At 49.5% G+C, this 19,922-nt stretch overlaps 1 protein-coding gene across 1 annotated transcript in view; it reads left to right on the top strand.

The window, feature by feature from the left end:
• Positions 1 to 19,402, top strand: part of LOC124661143 — a 77,019-nt gene extending 57,617 nt beyond the window's left edge. Inside the window, exon 20 of the mRNA XM_047199000.1 lies at positions 19,029 to 19,402. Coding sequence (XP_047054956.1) covers positions 19,029 to 19,073 — 45 coding nt within the window. The 3' untranslated portion in view covers positions 19,074 to 19,402. The remainder of the gene's footprint in view (positions 1 to 19,028) is intronic.
• The last annotated feature ends 520 nt before the right edge of the window (positions 19,403 to 19,922 follow it).

Here is a 19,922-nt window from a genome sequence, read left to right as displayed (position 1 = left end):
AATTTGCTAAAAATACTCAAAGTGACATAAGCAAGCGATGAACTTGCATTTCTTGACTGCAAGATTATGCAGGAAAGGTCTTCGATACGCAATAACTCCAAATTCTGAAATAGCATCATCGCCCGGTAAGGACGATGTTTAAAAGATTGGCAAATATGCTATAATGCATAAGTATGAGATGCAATCACTCTAAGCGTAACCTAACCCCGATGATTTAGGTTTAGTGATTTGTAAGGATTTTTTTAGGGTGTGTTTCACTTTTAGAGTGGTTTCACAAGCAAGGTTCTCATTAGGGTTTGGTTATCTTGGGCCCCTCGTCAGGCCCCCGACTCTGCCCTTCCGCCTACTTAAAGCCTCCGTCGCGAAACCCCTGAGGCGAAAAACCACGATACGGAAAACCTTACTGAGACGCCGCCGCCGCCGATCCCATCTCGGGGGATTCTGGAGATCTCCTCCGGCACCCTGCCGGAGAGGGGATTCATCTCCCGGAGGACTCTACACCGCCATGGTCGCCTCCGGAGTGATGAGCCCTGGACTATGGGTCCATAGCAGTAGCTAGATGGTTGTCTTCTCCTCATTGTGCTTCATTGTTGGATCTTGTGAGCTGCCTAACATGATCAAGATCATCTATCTGTAATACTCTATGTTGTGTTTGTCGGGATTCGATGGATAGAGAATACCATGTTATGTTAATTATCAAGTTATTACATATGTGTTGTTTATGATCTTGCATGCTCTCCGTTACTAGTAGAGGCTCTGGCCAAGTTTTTGCTTTTAACTCCAAGAGGGAGTATTTATGCTCGATAGTGGGTTCATGCCTGCATTGACACCCGGGACAGTGACAGAAAGTTCTAAGGTTGTGTTGTGCTGTTGCCACTAGGGATAAAACATTGGCGCTATGTCCGAGGATGTAGTTGTTGATTACATTACACACCATACTTAATGCAATTGTCCGTTGCTTTGCAACTTAATACCGGAAGGGGTTCGGACGATAACCCGAAGGTGGACTTTTTAGGCATAGATGCAGCTTGGATGGCGGTCTATGTACTTTGTCGTAATGCCCAATTAAATCTCACTATACTTATCATGTCATGTATGTGCATTGTTATGCCCTCTCTATTTGTCAATTGCCCGACTGTAATTTGTTCACCCAACATGCTTTTATCTTATGGGAGAGACACCTCTAGTGAACTGTGGACCCCGGTCCATTCTTTTAATACTGAAATACAAATCTCGTCGCAATACTTGTTTTACTCGTTTTCTCCGCAAACAATCATCTTCCACACAATTCGGTTAATCCTTTGTTACAGCAAGCCTCGTGAGATTGACAACCTCACCGTTTCGTTGGGGCAAAGTACTTTGGTTGTGTTGTGCAGGTTCCACGTTGGCGCCGGAATCTCCGGTGTTGCGCCGCACTACATCCCGCCGCCATCAACCTTCAACGTGCTTCTTGACTCCTACTGGTTCGATTAAACCTTGGTTTCTAACTGAGGGAAACTTGCCGCTGTGCGCATCACACCTTCCTCTTGGGGTTCCCAACGGACGTGTCAATTACACGCATCAAGGGGGGAATCTCTATTTTACAATATGCTGATGATACTGTCCTTTTCTTGGAACATGACCTACAGAAAGCTGTGAATATGAAACTAACTCTATGTCTTTTTGAAGAACTCTCGGGGCTCCAAATTAATTTCCACAAGAGTGAGATTTTTTGTTTTGGTAAGGCAAATGACGAGGTGGACCTTTATAAACAGATTTTTGGATGTGATGCTGGCTCCTTACCTTTTAAATACTTGGGTATTCCTATTCATTCTAGAAAGCTTCGAAATTCTGATTGGTACCCAGTGGAGACCCGATTTGAAAGCAAATTGGGATGCTGGAAAGGCAAATTACTGTCCTATGGGGATAGACTTGTTCTTATCAATTCAGTTTTAACAAGCTTACCTATGTTTATGTTATATTTTCTAGAGATACCTGTTGGGGTAAGGAAAAGATTGGATTTTTACGGATCTAGATTTTTTTGGCAATCTGAGGAAAATAAAAGAAAATATAGACTTACCAAGTGGAATATCGTTTGCAGACCCAAGGATCAAGGGGTCTTGCTATTGAGGTCCTTGAACTAAAAAATAGATGTTTATTAAGTAAGTGGCTTTATAAACTTCTTAACGAACAAGGGGTGTGGCAGGAGTTGCTGCGGAATAAATACCAAGACAAAAGACCTTATCCGAGGTACAAGCTAAACCAACAGACTCTCCCTTTTGGAAGGGATTGATGAGGGTTAAGGACGATTTTTTTAGTAGAGGATTTTTCCAGGTGGGTAATGGAGTGTTGCGGTCAGAAACCCACCGGCGGGAAGCGACTGGCAACACCGTAGAGCCGGGAACAACTAGGGCTGCGGCTGGCCCCAGTCCCTCAGAGCGACGGCCCGCAAATCCTTCTGGTCACACGTCCGATGCTCGTCGCAAGGGCGTGCCACCCGACCTATACCCGGTCAGGAAGGTGTTGGATGATGCCTCGCTTAGTTTCCTGCATGGCATACACGTAAACATTAAATACGAGCCTCGATCGGCTCTCAGGTTGTCCTGTGAATCGGCTTAAAGAGCCGATCCACCCATGATTCGTACAAGGTGTCCGAATATATGGTGGTCCTGCTTGATCAAGATAAAGCTAATGCGATCTACGACGATTTAGGGTTTTCACCGCATAATCGGATCATCCTACTCACGATTGGGCCTCGCGCTCGCGTACGGTGATCGTAAGCCGATCCTAGACGGGGCCTAAAAACCAACACGAGGTTGATCCCCGAACATCCCGTCTAGGGCCAGCAAACTCCACCCTACACGCCGCTGGATCCTCCAACCCTTTGTAAGGCCTAACTATTGCGGATGTTAAACTAATCCTTGAAGAACAAGGAACAACCGTAACGGATCGGATCTACTAAACAATGGTCAAGCGGGGTGCCGCCCCTACACCTAAGATAGATGTAAGGGCGGCTAGATGTATAAGGGTTGCACTACGACAGCATATGATACGAAGAACAATGCTAACCCTAACACATCTAAGATAACTACGTTGCTCGCCATCAAAAAGGCTTCAAGCACGAGCAACGCATGAACAACGTAGGTAGGCTTAGTGCTGCCTAGATCGCAAGATGCGATCTAGGCAGCATGGTGCTTACCGGAGAAACCCTCGAGACGAAGGAGTTGGCGATGCGCCGAGATTGATTTGTGTTGAACGTTGGTTGTTGTTTATTTCATAAACCCTAGATACATATTTATAGTCCAAGGGACTTTCTAGTTCAGCCGTGCACCTAACCGTGCACGGGTAAAACTCCAACTCCTAACCGACACGTAATCTAATATGTTACAGATACAAGGGCAAACTAGCCCAAACTTTGCATGTAAGGCCGATTCACGTATTTCTTCTATATATATTATTCAAGTCCATCTTGATCGCGGCCCACCTCTGACTCGGTCAAATTCTGGTGATAACACATGCCCCCCTGGTTTTGGAAATGACATTTCCAAAATCATTACGCTTTTCTTTCGTCGGGTCATGTCGTGGCGGAGCAGTAGCTGCCGCGGAATCTTCCATCATTTCGCCTCGCCTCCCGGGCTTCTCTCGCACGAATCGATAGTTTCGGCATAACGTCCTCGAGAACCGTCATGGCATTAAATCTCCACTACACTCCCTTTATTTATCCGTGCCAAACGGTTCACCACTCCATCCCCTTGCTCGTTCTGTCCACCGGCGCCAAAAAAACCCTTTCCCCTATAGCAATGTCTTCCTCTTCCTCTTCCCCCTCAGTGCCTCCCCCTCCAATCGTCGCCGAAGAACAAGAAAGAGGACGACCTCCACTCCGGGCGAACCCCATCTCCTCCGACAAGGAGAAGAAAGAAGGAGAAGTAGAGAAGACCAAGGCCTCCCCTCCGCCAGACTCCCGCCGAAGAAACGCTCCCGCATGTGGGCGGACAGCGAGGACGACGATGACGACGAGGAAGGAGAAGAGGAGGAGGAGGAAGATGATTCCTCCTCTTCCGCTGGGTATCCGCCGACGAAGCGCTTCCGCACTTGGGCGGACAGCGAGGATGATGATGATGACGAGGAGGAGGAAGCTCCGGCCGACGGCTGGGGAAGCAGCGGCGAGGAACTCTCCAGCAGTAGCGCCGATGGCGACGCCGACGACGACGCTAGCGAGGAGTAGTTATGTAGGATTAGTAGTCCCTCGAGAAATCGGCTCTTCTTTTGTTCTTCCTTTCTCCTTTGAGCAGTCGGCTCTTCATTGTAAGAAATCCCAATATTAATGAAGAATTTCCCTTAACTTGATTTTCGCCAATTTCTTTTCGTACTGATTTGGCCGATTGTTAATTTGATCGCCACTCAATAAGCCGATGGCAACGCACCGGTAACCTGCGAACCTTGCTCAAATTCAGATCCCCAAACTTCCAACCGAACAGGCCCAATCCGCAGTCACTGAGCGTAATGCTGGACTTAACGGCAAAACCCCTGAAATAACGCCTGGCCTCATCATTAACCTCAGGTTTTCAGACATTTTCCTGCCAGACCCTTCTCTTCCAAATCCCCTTCGCTTTCAAGGGCTCTCTGAGACCATTGCTAACTCAAGCTGAGATGTAAAACCAACCGATTTCAACAAAATCGGCTCCTTATAGCAAAGGGTCCTTCAGGGCAAGCTGCCCCCCGAGCCTCAGTCAAGGCGGGAAAGGTAGTGAGTCCGTCCAATGTGCCGCCATTGGCCTCAAATCATAACGCAGATCCAGCCAATTTCAACAAAAACCGGCTTCCCAGAGAAGAGAGCCTTCAAGGTGAGCAGCCCCCCGAGCTTCTTCAGTCCACTTCTTCGTCTTTGCAGGTCAGATCGGCTCCTTTCCTTTGGTGGATCTAATGCAACCCATCCTTAACCTGATCTGCACATCCATGCTGCTCTTGGCATTGTTCTTGAAGAGAGGATCCGAGCCATTAAACCACTCCATTGAGGAGTTCTTCCATTAGAGTCTCTCTTCGTGGCCCACTTCCTGCTCCATTGACCCTCTGATTATAACAGTTATACCCCTTGAGTCGATGGCGATGCATCGGCTTTATATCCTTAAGGCGATGTCTGCTGCATCGGCTGTGCTTAAATTTTTTTTGAATTTTTTACGGCCGATTTATGTATCGGCCCCCATACTTCAATACCCATCATCAAAGGATAAGACGCTTCTACTGCATATCCTCGTGTTTTGTCCACCTGGGTGCCCCCCCGAGCCGATTCTTTCAAGGGATTTGATGGTATCGGCTCTGTTGGATCAAATGTTGAACCCAGGCAGAATGGATGGTGAGTATAATTTTGGCCGATTGCTGGAATCGGCCTCCACATTGCTTGTTCGATGAAGGTTTTGTAATGTTCCTCCATAAATTTTTTGGGGCCGATCACAAGGATCAGCCTCGCCACGTTTGCTCATTGATTTGCTCCAGCTACATGGTTAGGCCAGTGGATACGACCAGCCTAACTTCATCCTCTGTCATGTCGATGCGCTCGCCGTCGTCCACCTTGAGTGCATCGTTTAATCCTCGAGCAGTAAACTCCGTTGGGAGGATGAGCACCACGTTTGTGCCAGCCGATGTTTCATCATCGGCTTTCCTTTGCTTGGGGCGCCACTCCATTTTTTGTGGTCGACCCTCTTCGTCCAGGGTTCGCTGAATTTTGGCGGCCAGATCAGGCCGTGCCTTCCTCAACGTGTGCAGGTATAATCTTTCAGCTTCCTCTAACCCACGCAGACGCTGAACCCTTCGCTTCGGGAACGGCTGAGCCCATCGGGGCACCACCTTGGCCGATGATACTTGTCTTCTTCATCATCGTCCTCTAGTTCCTCGAGATCTTCCACCCGAGCGGACTCAGCATGCTTGTTCCGAGGCGGGAGAGGCCCTAGACGCTTGAACACAGACACGTTAGCTGCATCCTTCTTCTTCTGTTTACATTCTGGGCAATTGCCGATTGTAGGCAATCGGCTCATTCCTGAATCCCAGCAGTGTCTGAAGAAGGGGCAGTCCCAGTGCCTATCCACGTCGTCTTGCTCCCTCGACTTTTCCTTGGAGTGGCGCTCGTATCGCTCCTCGTCGTGATCATGCCGACGACGTCTCCTGTCGTCCCTAGCCAGACGATTTTCATCATCATCGTTGTATCGTCGGCGTTGGTCATACTGACTCACATACTTGTTGAGGAGGTGATCAGAGAGAGGTCGCTGATATCTTATGTTCTTCACTTCTCCCTCCGTGACGTAGCGCTTGCCGTCGTGGCGGAGCCGATCGCGTGGAGCGGCTTCCTCTGTGTCTTTGCTATGAGAGCAGCTGCCCTCATCTCCGTCCTTACCAGAGTGGTGCCCAGGTCCTACCATGTTGATATTGCATGAGAAATCTGGCTGGCACCCTCCATGGTAAGTGTACTCCACCATGTTAACGGCGGGGAAGGGGTGTGTGTCGACCTTCATGGCGTACTGGTTGAAAATTAGCCGTCCTTTTTCTATCGCCATTTGGATCTGCTGACGCCACACCCTGCGGTCGTTAGTGGTGTGGGTGAACGTGTTATGCCACTTGCGGTATGGCTTTCCGTTCAGCTCCTGCACCGTAGGAATCTTGTGGCCTTCGGGTACCTTTATATGCTTCTCCGTGAGTAAGAGATCGAAAATCTGCTCAGTTTTGGTCACGTCGAAGTCGAACCCTTTTGGAGGGCCTTGTGGCTTCACCCATTTGCAGGACACGGGGCCTGCCGCTCGAGTCCATTCAGCCACTGCTACCTCTCGATCTCCCGCAGCACCTTCATCCTCGTCTGCGTCAACCAGGGCCACCGCACGCTTGAATTTGTCCTGGTAAACATCTGGGTGGCGCTTGTTCATATGCCGACAGCCTTCGCACCATGTGCGCCAATGAAGGGTAGTACGCTGGGAGGCCACGTCCTTGATCGATGATGAGAGACCCACCACCGCCAACTCGACTTGCTTCTTTTTCACTTACGTGAACCTCGGTTCCTAATGGTCCTGAAGCGCCGGATGTATTCGACACTCGTTTCCCGCGCTTCGTCGTACTTGTGCTAGATCGGCAATGCCGGCCTCGGAAGCCTCCGAGTGATACCGCTCATGGAACCGCTCTTCCAAGCTGCTTCCAAGTCCGGATTGAGTTCGGTGGCAGCGATGTGTACCACCCGAAAGCCGATCCTGTGAGGGACTGTGCGAAGAACCTCACACGCAGCTCGTCCGATCCCGAGATCGTGCCCAGCTGTGCCAAATATCGGCTCACATGCTCGATGGAGCTGGAACCATCCGATCCACTAAACTTTGTGAAGTCCGGGAGCCGATATTTGGGTGGTAGCGGGATCAATTCGTACTCGTTGGGGCACGGCTTGGTATAGCCGAACGTCTTCCTTTTCGGCATCATGCCGAACCGATCTTTCAGAATTGTACAAATCTGATCCGCGGTGATGGCTGAAGGTGTCGAACCACGAAGATTCGCCGGGGTGGCATACTTAGCCAGCCATGCTTGCTTTTCCGGTTCTGAGCCAAGCTGCAGGAGCTGGGCTCTGGAGGTTTGTCGGAGTGGCGTACTTAGCTAACCACGTTTGCTTCTCAAGATCTGCTCCCGACGTTCCTCCTGCTGTTCCAGAGGCCCCTGCTGTTGCAGCCTGGTTCGAGAGTGCCCAGGTACTGCAGTCTGGTACGTATGCGCACGTGTATCCGTGCGGGATCTCCTTGGGCGCCTCAGGTAGGAATTGGTAGTCACTAGGATCACCACCAATCTTGTAGACGACGTATGCCGATGAGTTGGGCACTTCTGGTGCTGCCAACGCGAACAGCAACGGTGGATGGGACTGGAGTGGCATCTCTCCTTTGTAAGTCCCCAGAGCTGGTCCCGACGGAGAATACCGGTGGCTCATGATTTCCTGGATCACGCGCAGAGCGACACGCTCCAAAGTGTTCACCAGGCTCTCAGAGTGGCGGTGCAGCGAATGAGCCACCATGTAGTTGATCTCTGACGCAGCGACCTGGTGCGTTCTTCTGACGGGGCGGACAGATCCACTCCATCGAGTGCGCCTTCAGGTGAGAACCCCTTCCACCTGACGCCGTGGGAGCGGGTTCTGTGGAAAGAGCCGATGAGTTCGGCTTCGAGGACTGCCTTGATCTCGTCATGCTTCTTCTTGAGCTCGTCAGTCAGATCCTCGTACTTGACCGGAGTGCTTTCCGCCATCTCGGATGTAGATGGCGATGCGGTGGATGTCGAAGGTTGTCCCACCGGGCGTGCCGGAATGTGTTGCGGTCGGAAACCCACCGGCGGGCAGCGGCGGCAACACCGTAGAGCCGGGAACAACTAGGGCTGCGGCTGGCCCCGGTCCCTCGGAGCGACGGCCCGCAAAGCCTTCCGGTCACACGTCCGATGCTGTCGCAAGGGCGTGCCACCTGACCTATACCCGGTCGGGAAGGTGTTGGATGATGCCTCGCTTAGTTTCCTGCATGGCATACACGTAAACATTAAATACGAGCCTCGATCGGCTCTCAGGTTGTCCTGTGAATCGGCTTAAAGAGCCGATCCACCCATGATTCGTACAAGGTGTCCGAATATATGGTGGTCCTGCTTGATCAAGATAAAGCTAATGCGATCTACGATGATTTAGGGTTTTCACCGCATAATCGGATCATCCTACTCACGATTGGGCCTCGCGCTCGCGTACGGTGATCGTAAGCCGATCCTAGACAGGGCCTAAAAACCAACACGAGGTTGATCCCCGGAACATCCTATCTAGGGCTAGCAAACTCCACCCTACACGCCGCTGGATCCTCCAACCCTTTGTAAGGCCTAACTATTGCGGATGTTAAACTAATCCTTGAAGAACAAGGAACAACCGTAACGGATCGGATCTACTAAACAATGGTCAAGCGGGGTGCCGCCCCTACACCTAAGATAGATGTAAGGGCGGCTAGATGTATAAGGGTTGCACTACGACAGCATATGATACGAAGAACAATGCTAACCCTAACACATCTAAGATAACTACGTTGCTCGCCATCAAAAAGGCTTCAGCATGAGCAACGCATGAACAACGTAGGTAGGCTTGTGCTGCCTAGATCGCAAGATGCGATCTAGGCAGCATGGTGCTTACCGGAGAAACCCTCGAGACGAAGGAGTTGGCGATGCGCCGAGATTGATTTGTGTTGAACGTTGGTTGTTGTTTATTTCATAAACCCTAGATACATATTTATAGTCCAAGGGACTTTCTAATTCAGCCGTGCACCTAACCGTGCACGGGTAAAACTCCAACTCCTAACCGACACGTAATCTAATATGTTACAGATACAAGAGCAAACTAGCCCAAACTTTGCATGTAAGGCCGATTCACGTATTTCTTCTATATATATTCTTCAAGTCCATCTTGATCGCGGCCCACCTCTGACTCGGTCAAATTCTGGTGATAACATGGAGCAAATACCCGTTTTTGGAAAGATACCTGGTTAGGTAAAATACCATTAGCCCAACAATATCCTTCTTTATACAACATTGTGCATCACAAGAATGTAACGGTAGCTCATGTGTTATCTCAAACGCCTCTGAATATTAGTTTCAGAAGGCTGTTGGTGGGGAACAAATGGACTTTATGGTTACAATTATGCCGAAAACTTATGAGGATTAATTTATCGGATGAGAATGATCGGTTTGTTTGGACATTGTCAACAAATGGTTTGTTTACAGTGAAATCTATGTATGAGGATCTTATGAATGACCATACACCCTTTTTGCGAAAATATCTTTGAAAAGTTAAAGTTCCCCTAAAGATAAAAATATTTATGTGGTTCTTGAGCAATAAGGTTTTGCTTACTAAAGACAATTTAGCTAAAAGAAGATGGCAGGGATGTACAAAGTGTGTTTTTTGTGGTGAACAGGAGACTATTGAGCATTTGTTCATCACTTGTCCGTTAGCTAAAATACTTTGGCGTACGATTAATTTTACTTTCGCTCTCCCACCTCCAACCAATATTACGAATATATTTGGTAATTGGCTAAATGGAGTTGATAGGCAATCTAAGGCATTCATCCGTATTGGGGTTTCTGCCTTATGTTGGTCTATATGGAGGGTGAGGAATGATATTATATTTAACAAAAAACATTCTTTCCACTTTTTGCAGGTTATTCATATGGTGGCACATTGGGTCCAGTTGTGGGCTCTCCTGTCACCGGAGGGACAGCGGGATTCTATGGCTACTGGATGCACACGGCTCCAGATGGTTGCTCAGGATATCTTGTGCCAGGCTGGCTGGCGGCACAATAGACGGATACAATGATGTGTACTCTGTCTTTCTTTGTTTTATTTCGCTGGTTGATTCTTGTGTCAATTCTGGGCGATGCCTGAGATGTAATAACTTTGTACTCATAAACGTTTAATAAAAGACCGTGTGCATCATCATGATGCAGAAGCCGGGGTTTCATTCCCCATTTCGAAAAAATAATAATATAAACACTCTTCTTTATTTTCGTACATATTTGTAGAGATTCAGAATGTCCAGACAGTCCAGTCAGTTTGAGACAAAATCCAACCTGTGTTTTTCTTATATAAGATTTTTCTTCAAATGATGAAATATTGAAATCAACATTCTACGATGTTAGTGTAATGTTATATGGATGAGATCTGCTACATCGTTAAATTTCTCTCTGGGAAATGATTTGCTAGTTGGTACTATTACTTTGACTGTTAAAATGTTTGGTTTTGTTTTGAAACCTTCTTGTTTCCTATTGTAGGGTGATGTTGTCAAGCTTTATGCTAACTATCAAGCAAAAATTACCTGCGGTTAGTACTGAAATTGTTAACATGCTCTTCCATTTTCACTGTAGCCTTTTCTTACCTGTGTCTTTTTGTTCTAATTTTTTGTCGGTTCTACGTGTATCTAAAACAGCTGAAACGCACCAGTTTACATGTTAATCAGAGGTCAGCATATTCCTAAATTCAGAACAGGAACAGTATACCTACAAATCAAATTAGTTCAGAAAATAGGAACCGTGGAATGCTAAATCAACATAGGCTAATGTCAGGTCCAAAGCCACCTGCGTGGTGATCCTAAGTGTTATTACATGTTGCTACTTTAAACTTTATACTGGCTTTCACTTATGACCCTCATAGTTTGTATAGAATGTGTTGTTACTAGCCTTGCAGAAGAGTGATATATCGTGAGGGAACTTTCAAAGATAAAGTTCCAGTTAACTGTTGTTGAGGATCAGTGATATTAAAACACAATTGGAATAAACATACAAACCTGCTGTGGAGAGCTTATGTGTATCGAGCCAGTATGCTCATATAGTTTATCTGCATTAAATTTGTATAAAAAGCTAACATTATATTGGCCAGTACGTAAAGTGGAAGGCCTGTACAATAGCAAGTGTGTAGGATGGCTTATCCAAAATCACTCTGATGATGGGTCCTATGATGTATCCCACTATGATAGATCCACTATGGACCATGCATTTGTAAAATAAGGACATGTTGAAAGCAAATCAAGTATGGCAAAACTGCACCACAATGTGCAATGAATAATCCAGCAGACAGGCTGAACCAGCTTCAAATCTGGTGCGACGTGGAGTAATTTTTACGTATGGTTCAATATTTATATATTTGACCTCTCTACATATCCTTATAACTCCCCAAAGGCCGAAACCTCGGTACTTCTGTTGTTTTGGTGCAAGGCAAGACATGTGAATGTTTGACTGCGATTCTTGTACTGTAGAACAGCGTCGCACAATTTGTACCATTCATGAATTGAGCAGCTATCGTTATTGCAGATCCTGAAACAAATGAACTTATTAGGAGAACTCTTGAAGCTGGGCATGTGTCTTATCAAGTCCAACTACATGTATGTTCTCTGTACTTAACAACTATGCATCAATAGCATTCTTAGGGCATCTCCAACAGGGCGATCCAAACGGACGCGCTGGACCGTCCGTTTTGGGCCGTTTGGGTGGCCGAGCGGACACCCGGACAACGGCCCGCGTCCGCGTGTCCGTTTGGGTCGCACGCTGCGCCCAACGCGCGGACGCAGCGCATATGTAATAAAAAAACAAAAATGAAAATGAAAATGAAAAAGGAAAACAACAAAAAATTAATTTAAACTAGTTGGTAGTTAAACTTAGCCCTATTTTGGGCAATTTTTACACAAAAGAAAGCCCTATATGGGCTTTAAACTAAAAAAAAGTAAACCCTAGCCAGGGTTTGCGAGCACGGTGGCCGACGACAGTACTACTCCCAGTAGTACTCGTCGTCGTCGGCGTCGATGACGACGACGCCCCCCGGCGGCGACGCGCTGTTCCGGCTCGAAATGCCGGAGGGCGCCGGGGACTCCGGCCAGGGCGACCACTGCGCCCTTTCCCAGGCGGAGTGCGGGTTAGGCGGGCTTGCCGGCCTGCGCAGCCGAGCCCTCCGCGCGGACTCCTGCCGGAGCTACTCCTCCGCTGCGGCCTGCAGCTCCGCCTCTAGCCGGAGCGCGGCCCGGCGGTCCTCCTCCGCCAGGCGCGCGGCCGGCGCTCCTCCTCCTCCCGGAGCGCCGCCTGGCGCGTGGCCTCCTCCTGTCGTCGCGCCAACTCGAGGAAGGCCCACGCCTCCACCTGGGCGTCCCCGTGGGCCTTCCTGGCCGCCTCCTCCAGCGCGGAGGCGCGTAGCGTCTCGGCGAGGTGCGGCCATTTGGCCAGCTCGTCGAGGTCGCTCTGCTCGCGGGACGCCGCGAGCGCCGCCTGCAGCTCCGGGTCGTCCTCCTCCTCCTGGGGCTAGGGCTGGTGCGGGGGCTAGGGCTGGGGCTCGCCGATGTAGAGGCCGCCGGGGCGGCGGCCAGCCCGCCTTGCAGGTGTGCGCGGCTGCGCGCGCGGCCGCGCCGTCGCGGAGGTGAAGCACGTGTGCTGGTACGCATCGTGCTCCACCTCGAACCACAAGTTCCAGTTGGGACTTGCGTCGCCGTAAGCGGGGTCCTCCTGGAGGTCCGCCGGCAGTTGCGCGCGGCGCCTCCGGATCACCGCGACGCGGGCGCGGCCGGAGCCCGGGATGGGCGGCACCGGAACCCGATCTGGGCTCAGGTGCCAGCCGTGGGGGAGGTACACGTCCCCCCACGGCATTGGGACGTCGGCGTCCCAGAACATCTGCGCCACCGCTACGGTGACGTAGATCCGGTCGCGTCTGGGCGTCGCCGGTGGCCCCATGGCGAACGCCGGCGGCGCGACTGGCCGGCTGCTGCCGGCCTCGTGGTCGTTGGCGGACGGCTCGAACTCACGCTTCGGGGCCATGGCGGCGCGGAAGCTTCGAGCTCGCGCGTGCGGCCGGAGTGGAGAGTGGGGACTGGATAGGGACAGTCCCCTCCCCGATCCACATTTAATAGGACTCGGGGCACCGACAGTGGGCCAGCCACGCGGACCCGGCGGACACGCAAGGACGCCGCGTGCCATCCGCGGCCACGCAAACCCGACCCAGATTTGGGCCGGGTTTGCGTCGTTCCGGATACCGCGGCCATCCGCTTTTGCGGTGCGTCCCCGCGTTGGGCCGCATTTTTGTCCGGCTGGACCCATCCGGACGCACGGGCGCGGGATGGGTCGCCCCGTTGGAGATGCCCTTAGTACTTCCCTCCTTCTGATACCACCCAATTATTTGAAATGTTAAATCTTGCAACAACATGTGAGACTTTTAGATATGTGGGAACCAGCTGTTCTGGCAATAAAGAGGGATGGTTACAGCATTAAATGTAACGGGCCACATGGTGTTGTTCTTATGGAGAACTTCCAGCAAGCAACTGCTATATGTCCCTAACAGTAGTATATTTGTTTCCAGAAAGTGGATCTAAATACTTCGTCTATCGTCTTACAATTTGAAACGGAGGTAGTATAAATTTCCAATGGATTCTGTTAGTTCCTTCAGCACCTGAGTAGCATGTTCATTTCACTGAAGTGGGCTGAAGGAAAACCGGTGGTATCTAGGCGTCACCAGTAATTAATTATTTTGAAACAAATCTGGTTTGTACATAGGGATGTGTTATCATCTAAGATAGATTTGATGGGAAGTACTATAAGTTCCCTAGTCGTGACAACTGATGTGTTTACTTGGCATACATAGTGGAGTTGGGGAGAAATGACTCATGGCAATCTGTTTACTTGGACCGTAATTACTATTTAGCTAATTATTTCTGTTCTGTAATCTTGCTTTGTTTTACACTGTGTTTCCAGATCAATATTCCTTCCGGGTACGAGCGTGCAACAGAGTTTGTGATTGTTTCTGCCAATGGTGACGAATATAATCTCGAGCCAGTAAAAAACACGCTGTAAGTACCAAATCGGCCTGCTATTTGCTTCATTATAGATTGTTGCATAGTTATAAGGGAACGGGGCGATCCATCCCGCGCCCGCGCGTCCGGATGGGTCCAGCCGGACAAAAACCCGGCCCAACGCGGGGACGCACCGCAAAAGCGGACGGCCGCGGCGTCCGGAACGACGCAAACCCGGCCCAGATCCGCGGATGGCACGCGGCGTCCTCGCGTGTCCGCCCTGTCCGCGTGGCTGGCCCACCTGTCGGTGCCCCAGTCCTATTAAATGTGGACTGGGGAAGGGGACTGTCCCTATCCAGTCCCCACTTTCCACTCCGGCCGCACGCGCGAGCTCGAAGCTTCCGCGCCGCCATGGCCCCGAAGCGCGAGTTCTCGCCATCCGCCAACGACCACGAGGCCGGCGGCAGCCGGCCGGCCGCGCCGGCGCCGTTCGCCATGGGGCCGCCGGCGACGCCCGGACGCGACCGGATCTACGTCACCGTAGCGGTGGCGCAGATGTTCCGGGACGCCGGCGTCCCAATGCCGTGGGGACGTGCACCTCCCCACGGCCGGCACCCGAGCCCGGATCGGGTTCCGGTGCCGCCCATCCCGGCGTCGGGCCGCGCCCGCTACGCCGAGATCCGGAGGCGCCGCGCTCGGCCGCCGGCGGACCTCCGGCAGGACCCCGCGTACGGCGACGCAAGTCCCAACTGGGACTTGTGGTTCGAGGTGGAGCACGATGCGCGGCGGCGCACGTGCTTCACATCCGCGACGGCGCGGCCTCGCGCGCAGCCAGGCACAGCTGCTAGGCGGGCTGGCCGCCGCCCCGGCGGCCTCTACATCAACGGGCCCGCGCCCCAGCCCCGGCCCCGGCCCGCAGCCGCAGCCGCAGCCCCAGGAGGAGGAGAACGACCCGGAGGCCGCGGGCGGCGCTCGCGGCGTCCCGCGAGCAGCGAGGACCTCGACGAGCTGGCCAAATGGCCGCTCCTCGCCGAGACGCTGCGCACCTCCGCGCCGGAGGAGGCGGCCGGGAAGGCCCGTGGAGGACGCCCGGGCGGACGCGTGGGCCTTCCTCGAGCCGGCGCGCCGTCGGGAGGAGGCTACGCGTCGGGCGGCGCTCCGGGAGGAGGAGCGCCGGGCCGCGCGCCTGGCGGAGGAGGAGCGCCCGGCCACGCGAGCGGAGGAGCAGCTCCGACAGGAGTCCGCGCGGAGGGCACGGCTGCGCAGGCCGGCGAGCCCGCCGAACGCGCACTCCGCCTGGGAAAGGGCGCAGTGGGACCCCTGGCCGGAGTCCCCGGTGCCCTCCGGCGTGTCGAGCCGAACAGCGCGTCGCCGCCGGGCGGCGTCGTCGTCATCGACGCCGACGATGACGAGTACTACTGGGGGTAGTACTGCCGGCGGCCACCGCGTGCTCGCAAACCCTGGCTAGGGTTTGCTTTTTTTTAGTTTAAAGCCATATATGGCTTTCTTTTGTGTAAAATTTGCCCAAAATAGGGCTAAGTTTAATGACCAACTAGTTTAAATTTATGTTTTGTTCTTTTCCTTTTTTATTTTCATTTCTGTTTTATTTTATTACCAATGCGCTGCGTCCGCGCGTTGGGCGCAGCGTGCGACCCAAACGGACACGCGGACGCGGGCCGCTGTCCGGGTGTCCGTTCGGCCACGCAAGCGGCCCAAAACGGACGGCCCAGCGCGTCCGTTTGGGTCGCGCGGTTGGAGATGCCCTAACACTCGTATATTTTAGCAGCATGGACTAGTTCTGGTTGTCCTTTGTAAACAATGGTAGATGTCACTTGTTTAAACAAAAATCTACCTGTCTAATATTGTCAAAAGCATGTAGTTTCATGACCAAATTCCTTTATTAAGTACGCTATCTAGAAAATTAAACTAAACTTGAACTGAATACCCCATCTCTGGCTTTGAGAATACACTCCATTGTGTTTGTTTCTTGAAATTACCGATGAGGTTATCGGAAATTCAATTCGGCTCCCGGGTGCGTATGCTCCCTCTACCAACAAAACATATTTCGAAGTTTGGAAAAATTTTGACAAAAAATTCTACATGTACATGTCCATAATATATGTGTATGCGTCAAGTTTCACGAAAATGTAATATTTTTTGTGGCCTATGGAAAAAAGAGAAAACTTATCCTGTGAAAAGCATTGTTTTCAGCACAGAATTTTGTCTTTTTTACACACGTCACATGATAAGTTCATTTTTTATGAAACGACTTTGTGAGCGCGTAGCACATGAAGATGTACGTGCGAATTTTTTGTTTCAATTTTTTTGAAATTTAAAATATGTGTAAGATGTATTTCAAAATATAGGGAGCATATGCTCCCATGTTCCAAAACATCGCTCCCTAATCTTAGATCAAATTACAATCATGGTTAAACTTCCCGATCGGTCACCCATCCTCACACTACTCCAGCCTAAGCAGGCTTAACTCCTTGGTTCCATTTGAATTAGCTTCCATTATATAATTGACACCTCTTGCTGATAATAATAGCATATCAACCCTATTAACCCTTGAACCGTGATGCACACCTCTTTATTTTTGAATCCCAAACAATTACTTAAGTAGACAACAATGAATATATAAGTAATAATAATATTGAATTCAAATAACAATAAATGATTTTATTTTTTGGTCTTTTTTTCTATTTAATATGGAATAATTAATATCTTTAAATCGGAAAATCGAAATTCCACAAATAATATGTCTAAATCGATCAGAAAAATGAGAGGAATCTAAATATAACATCCATATCATCATTTGAACCTAAAAATTAGAGGAATCCAAATATGACGCCTAATTTGCCATGTGGCCAAAACGGCCCCCTCGGGAGATGTGAAATGGTCGTATCGGGCGGGCTGGTGCACCGTTCGCCTAAACGCTAAACGGAAAAATATTATCACTTAAAGTGATGTGTTGTAGACCTAAATTATTTTTTTGCGGAATTTATTGAGCGACGGAAAGTGTACCCCTAGTTCAAATCCGGTCAGTTTCCAGCGGATTCAGCGGGACACCGCAGGAAGCCGCATGCGATATATGGTGTGAAGGCGGTGTCCTACCACTACGCAGAGGTCTCGCGCAATACTAAAATGCACCCCATGTAGCTGCTTCACACAAAAAACCTGTTTTGGCACCCCGAAAATGAAAAAACCATCACCCATGTGTCGGATTGGAAATCCGCTCCCGAGGCCTTGCTTCCCATCCCAGGGACCACGCACGTGCCAAATATGGTCTCGTTCCGACAAACTATGCGGTGTCACAGGCCGTTTTCTACTCATTTGCCCTAAAAGCCATAGAACTCCGGACTTGATAGCCCTGTTCGTGAAGGGTTTTCCAAAATAATTTTCGTATCTCAATTTCATCTTTTGGAGTGGTTACTAGTACACATAAAATGATGCCATGCGGCTCCGCGAGATTTTCTGACTTCGTTTAAATTGCCATCTGGCTAAAACGGGAACCCGAGGACATATAAGAAATTGATTGAATTGTTTCTATGTTAACATGGTACTGTACATGATTTAAATATGCATGATTTTAACATAAACGGATAGAGGATGTTTTTCTGAAGATTTTGATACCTCATACGCATTTTTCTGACATCATATGAATTAGTTATGATTTTTACAAAATTAGACAAATTTGAAAAATTGCCTACGCTGAGGGTGGCCGTCGGCGTAGCCCTGTCTACGCCTAGGGCCAAAGATATGCCGAGGGCTACCCTCGGCGTAGACCTCGCTACGCCGAACGTCGAAAGGGCAGGCTGGCCTGGCCGGGCCATACGCCGACGGCCCCGACTTTTAGCCGTCGGCGTATAGTCTGGCCCTCGGCTTAGCCTCCCATTCATGTAGTGTTTGACAATATCAAATGGGGCATCATGATTCATGAACTGATGGCCCCAATTTTCCCTTAGTTCATAACTGGGCACTATGTGATTTTTATCATGTTTGATGGGTCACATTAGCACATTTTTTAATTTTAGTATTTCTGTAAAGCTCTTGGTACTTCCCAATATAGTAAGCATATCTAGGGAAAACCAAAACTGATCCCGGGTGCATATGCACCCGGTATGTATAAAACATATTTCAAAAATGTAAAAAAGTTTAGGAATTTTTTTTTAGCATGTAGAGGGACATGCTCTATGTGTACACGTAAAGTTTCACATAAAACCGACAATTTTTGTACCCTGTGTAAAAAAGACAAATAATGCCTCGAGAAATAGACTATTTTAGCACAAAAAATTGTCTTCTTTGCACAGGGCACAAAATATATCGGTTCATGAAGTGATGGCCCCACTTTTCCATTAGTAACTGAGCACTATATGATTTTTAGCATGTTTTATGGGCCACATTAGCACATTGTTATTTTTAATTTTACTGTAAAGCTCTTGGTTCTACCCACTGATAGTGTTAGCACCTTTTCGTTTGAAGTTAACTGTAAAGCTCTTGGTTCTTCCCATCGATAGTGTGTGTGTTACTGTGATTGACTGCTACTTCGCTCGTGCCATTACATAAACAGTGCCGATCTTCAACATGCTTAGGTTCAAGTTAAGCTTGGTTACCAAATTCATGGTTAGGTTGAAGCTAAGACCGGATTCGAAGAAAGTGTGATTTTAGTTGCCAGAAATTGGTTGAAGGAACACAATGTTGTCAATACTGTCCCTATGCTCTGTTCCTTGAACCCTAATGTGGAGCATCTGCATTTTGCAGGCTGTGAAGAAGAAGAGAGGATGGAGAAAGGGCCTCGTCTTCTAGTAGATCAAATTAGCTAATGTATATTCATTTGTATCTATTCTTCTTCAGAGTGCGCATATCATCATCATTGCGATAGCCTGATAGGTGTGCCATACTATTTGCTGGTGTGTTTCCTGTAGAGGTCCGCTCACCATTTTGCTGTAATCGAATACGGAAGAAACCCGATGCGGTGGGAGTTGTAACAAAGAGCGTCCTGTCATTGCAAATGCATGCAGTTTAATAGAAATGAACTTAACTATTTAGCTCTACTACTATGATGGACCAACTTAATTATACAAGGAGAAACCCTATACTATGCTCCACATATTGAGAAAGAAAATTTCTTCATACAGATTACGCTTGTGTCATGTGTGGTTAAGGTCATCTGGAAGAAATTACCTGTTCATCCACTGTGCTCCTGCAAAATTACGTTGGTAATACATTTGCCCCCAGCCTGACTCCACACATGGATATGCAGATATATATCGGACATTATGGTCCGCAGAACTGACTGCGTTTGTAGGCAGGGATTTACTTCACGGGCGATCGATCGAGGTCCTTGCCTGGTTGGTTCAAGCCTGAGCAAGTTGCAAGGGATGCATGCAACCCTAGCATAGGTGATGGGCAGTATTTGTCAAATGGCGAGGTGGTCCTGTGTACTACTCCAGCACTTATTTGGATAACGATTGGGAGATGAACTGTTGTATATATGCACAGAGCTGTTACACCGGTCTACTATGTGCGTCGTATCCTCTGCGTGTAGCGTGGCATTCTCTGACGGGGGCGGTCTGGCGTCTTGATCTGTGCCCACACACAGTGGCTACGATAACTGCTTGTGGAGGCATTTGGCACGAGCTAAAACGGAAAGCC

This window comes from Lolium rigidum, chromosome 6 (assembly GCF_022539505.1).
Source record: "Lolium rigidum isolate FL_2022 chromosome 6, APGP_CSIRO_Lrig_0.1, whole genome shotgun sequence".
In the NCBI taxonomy this organism is placed as follows: domain Eukaryota; kingdom Viridiplantae; phylum Streptophyta; class Magnoliopsida; order Poales; family Poaceae; genus Lolium; species Lolium rigidum.
This window is presented reverse-complemented; position numbering and strand designations above follow the sequence as displayed.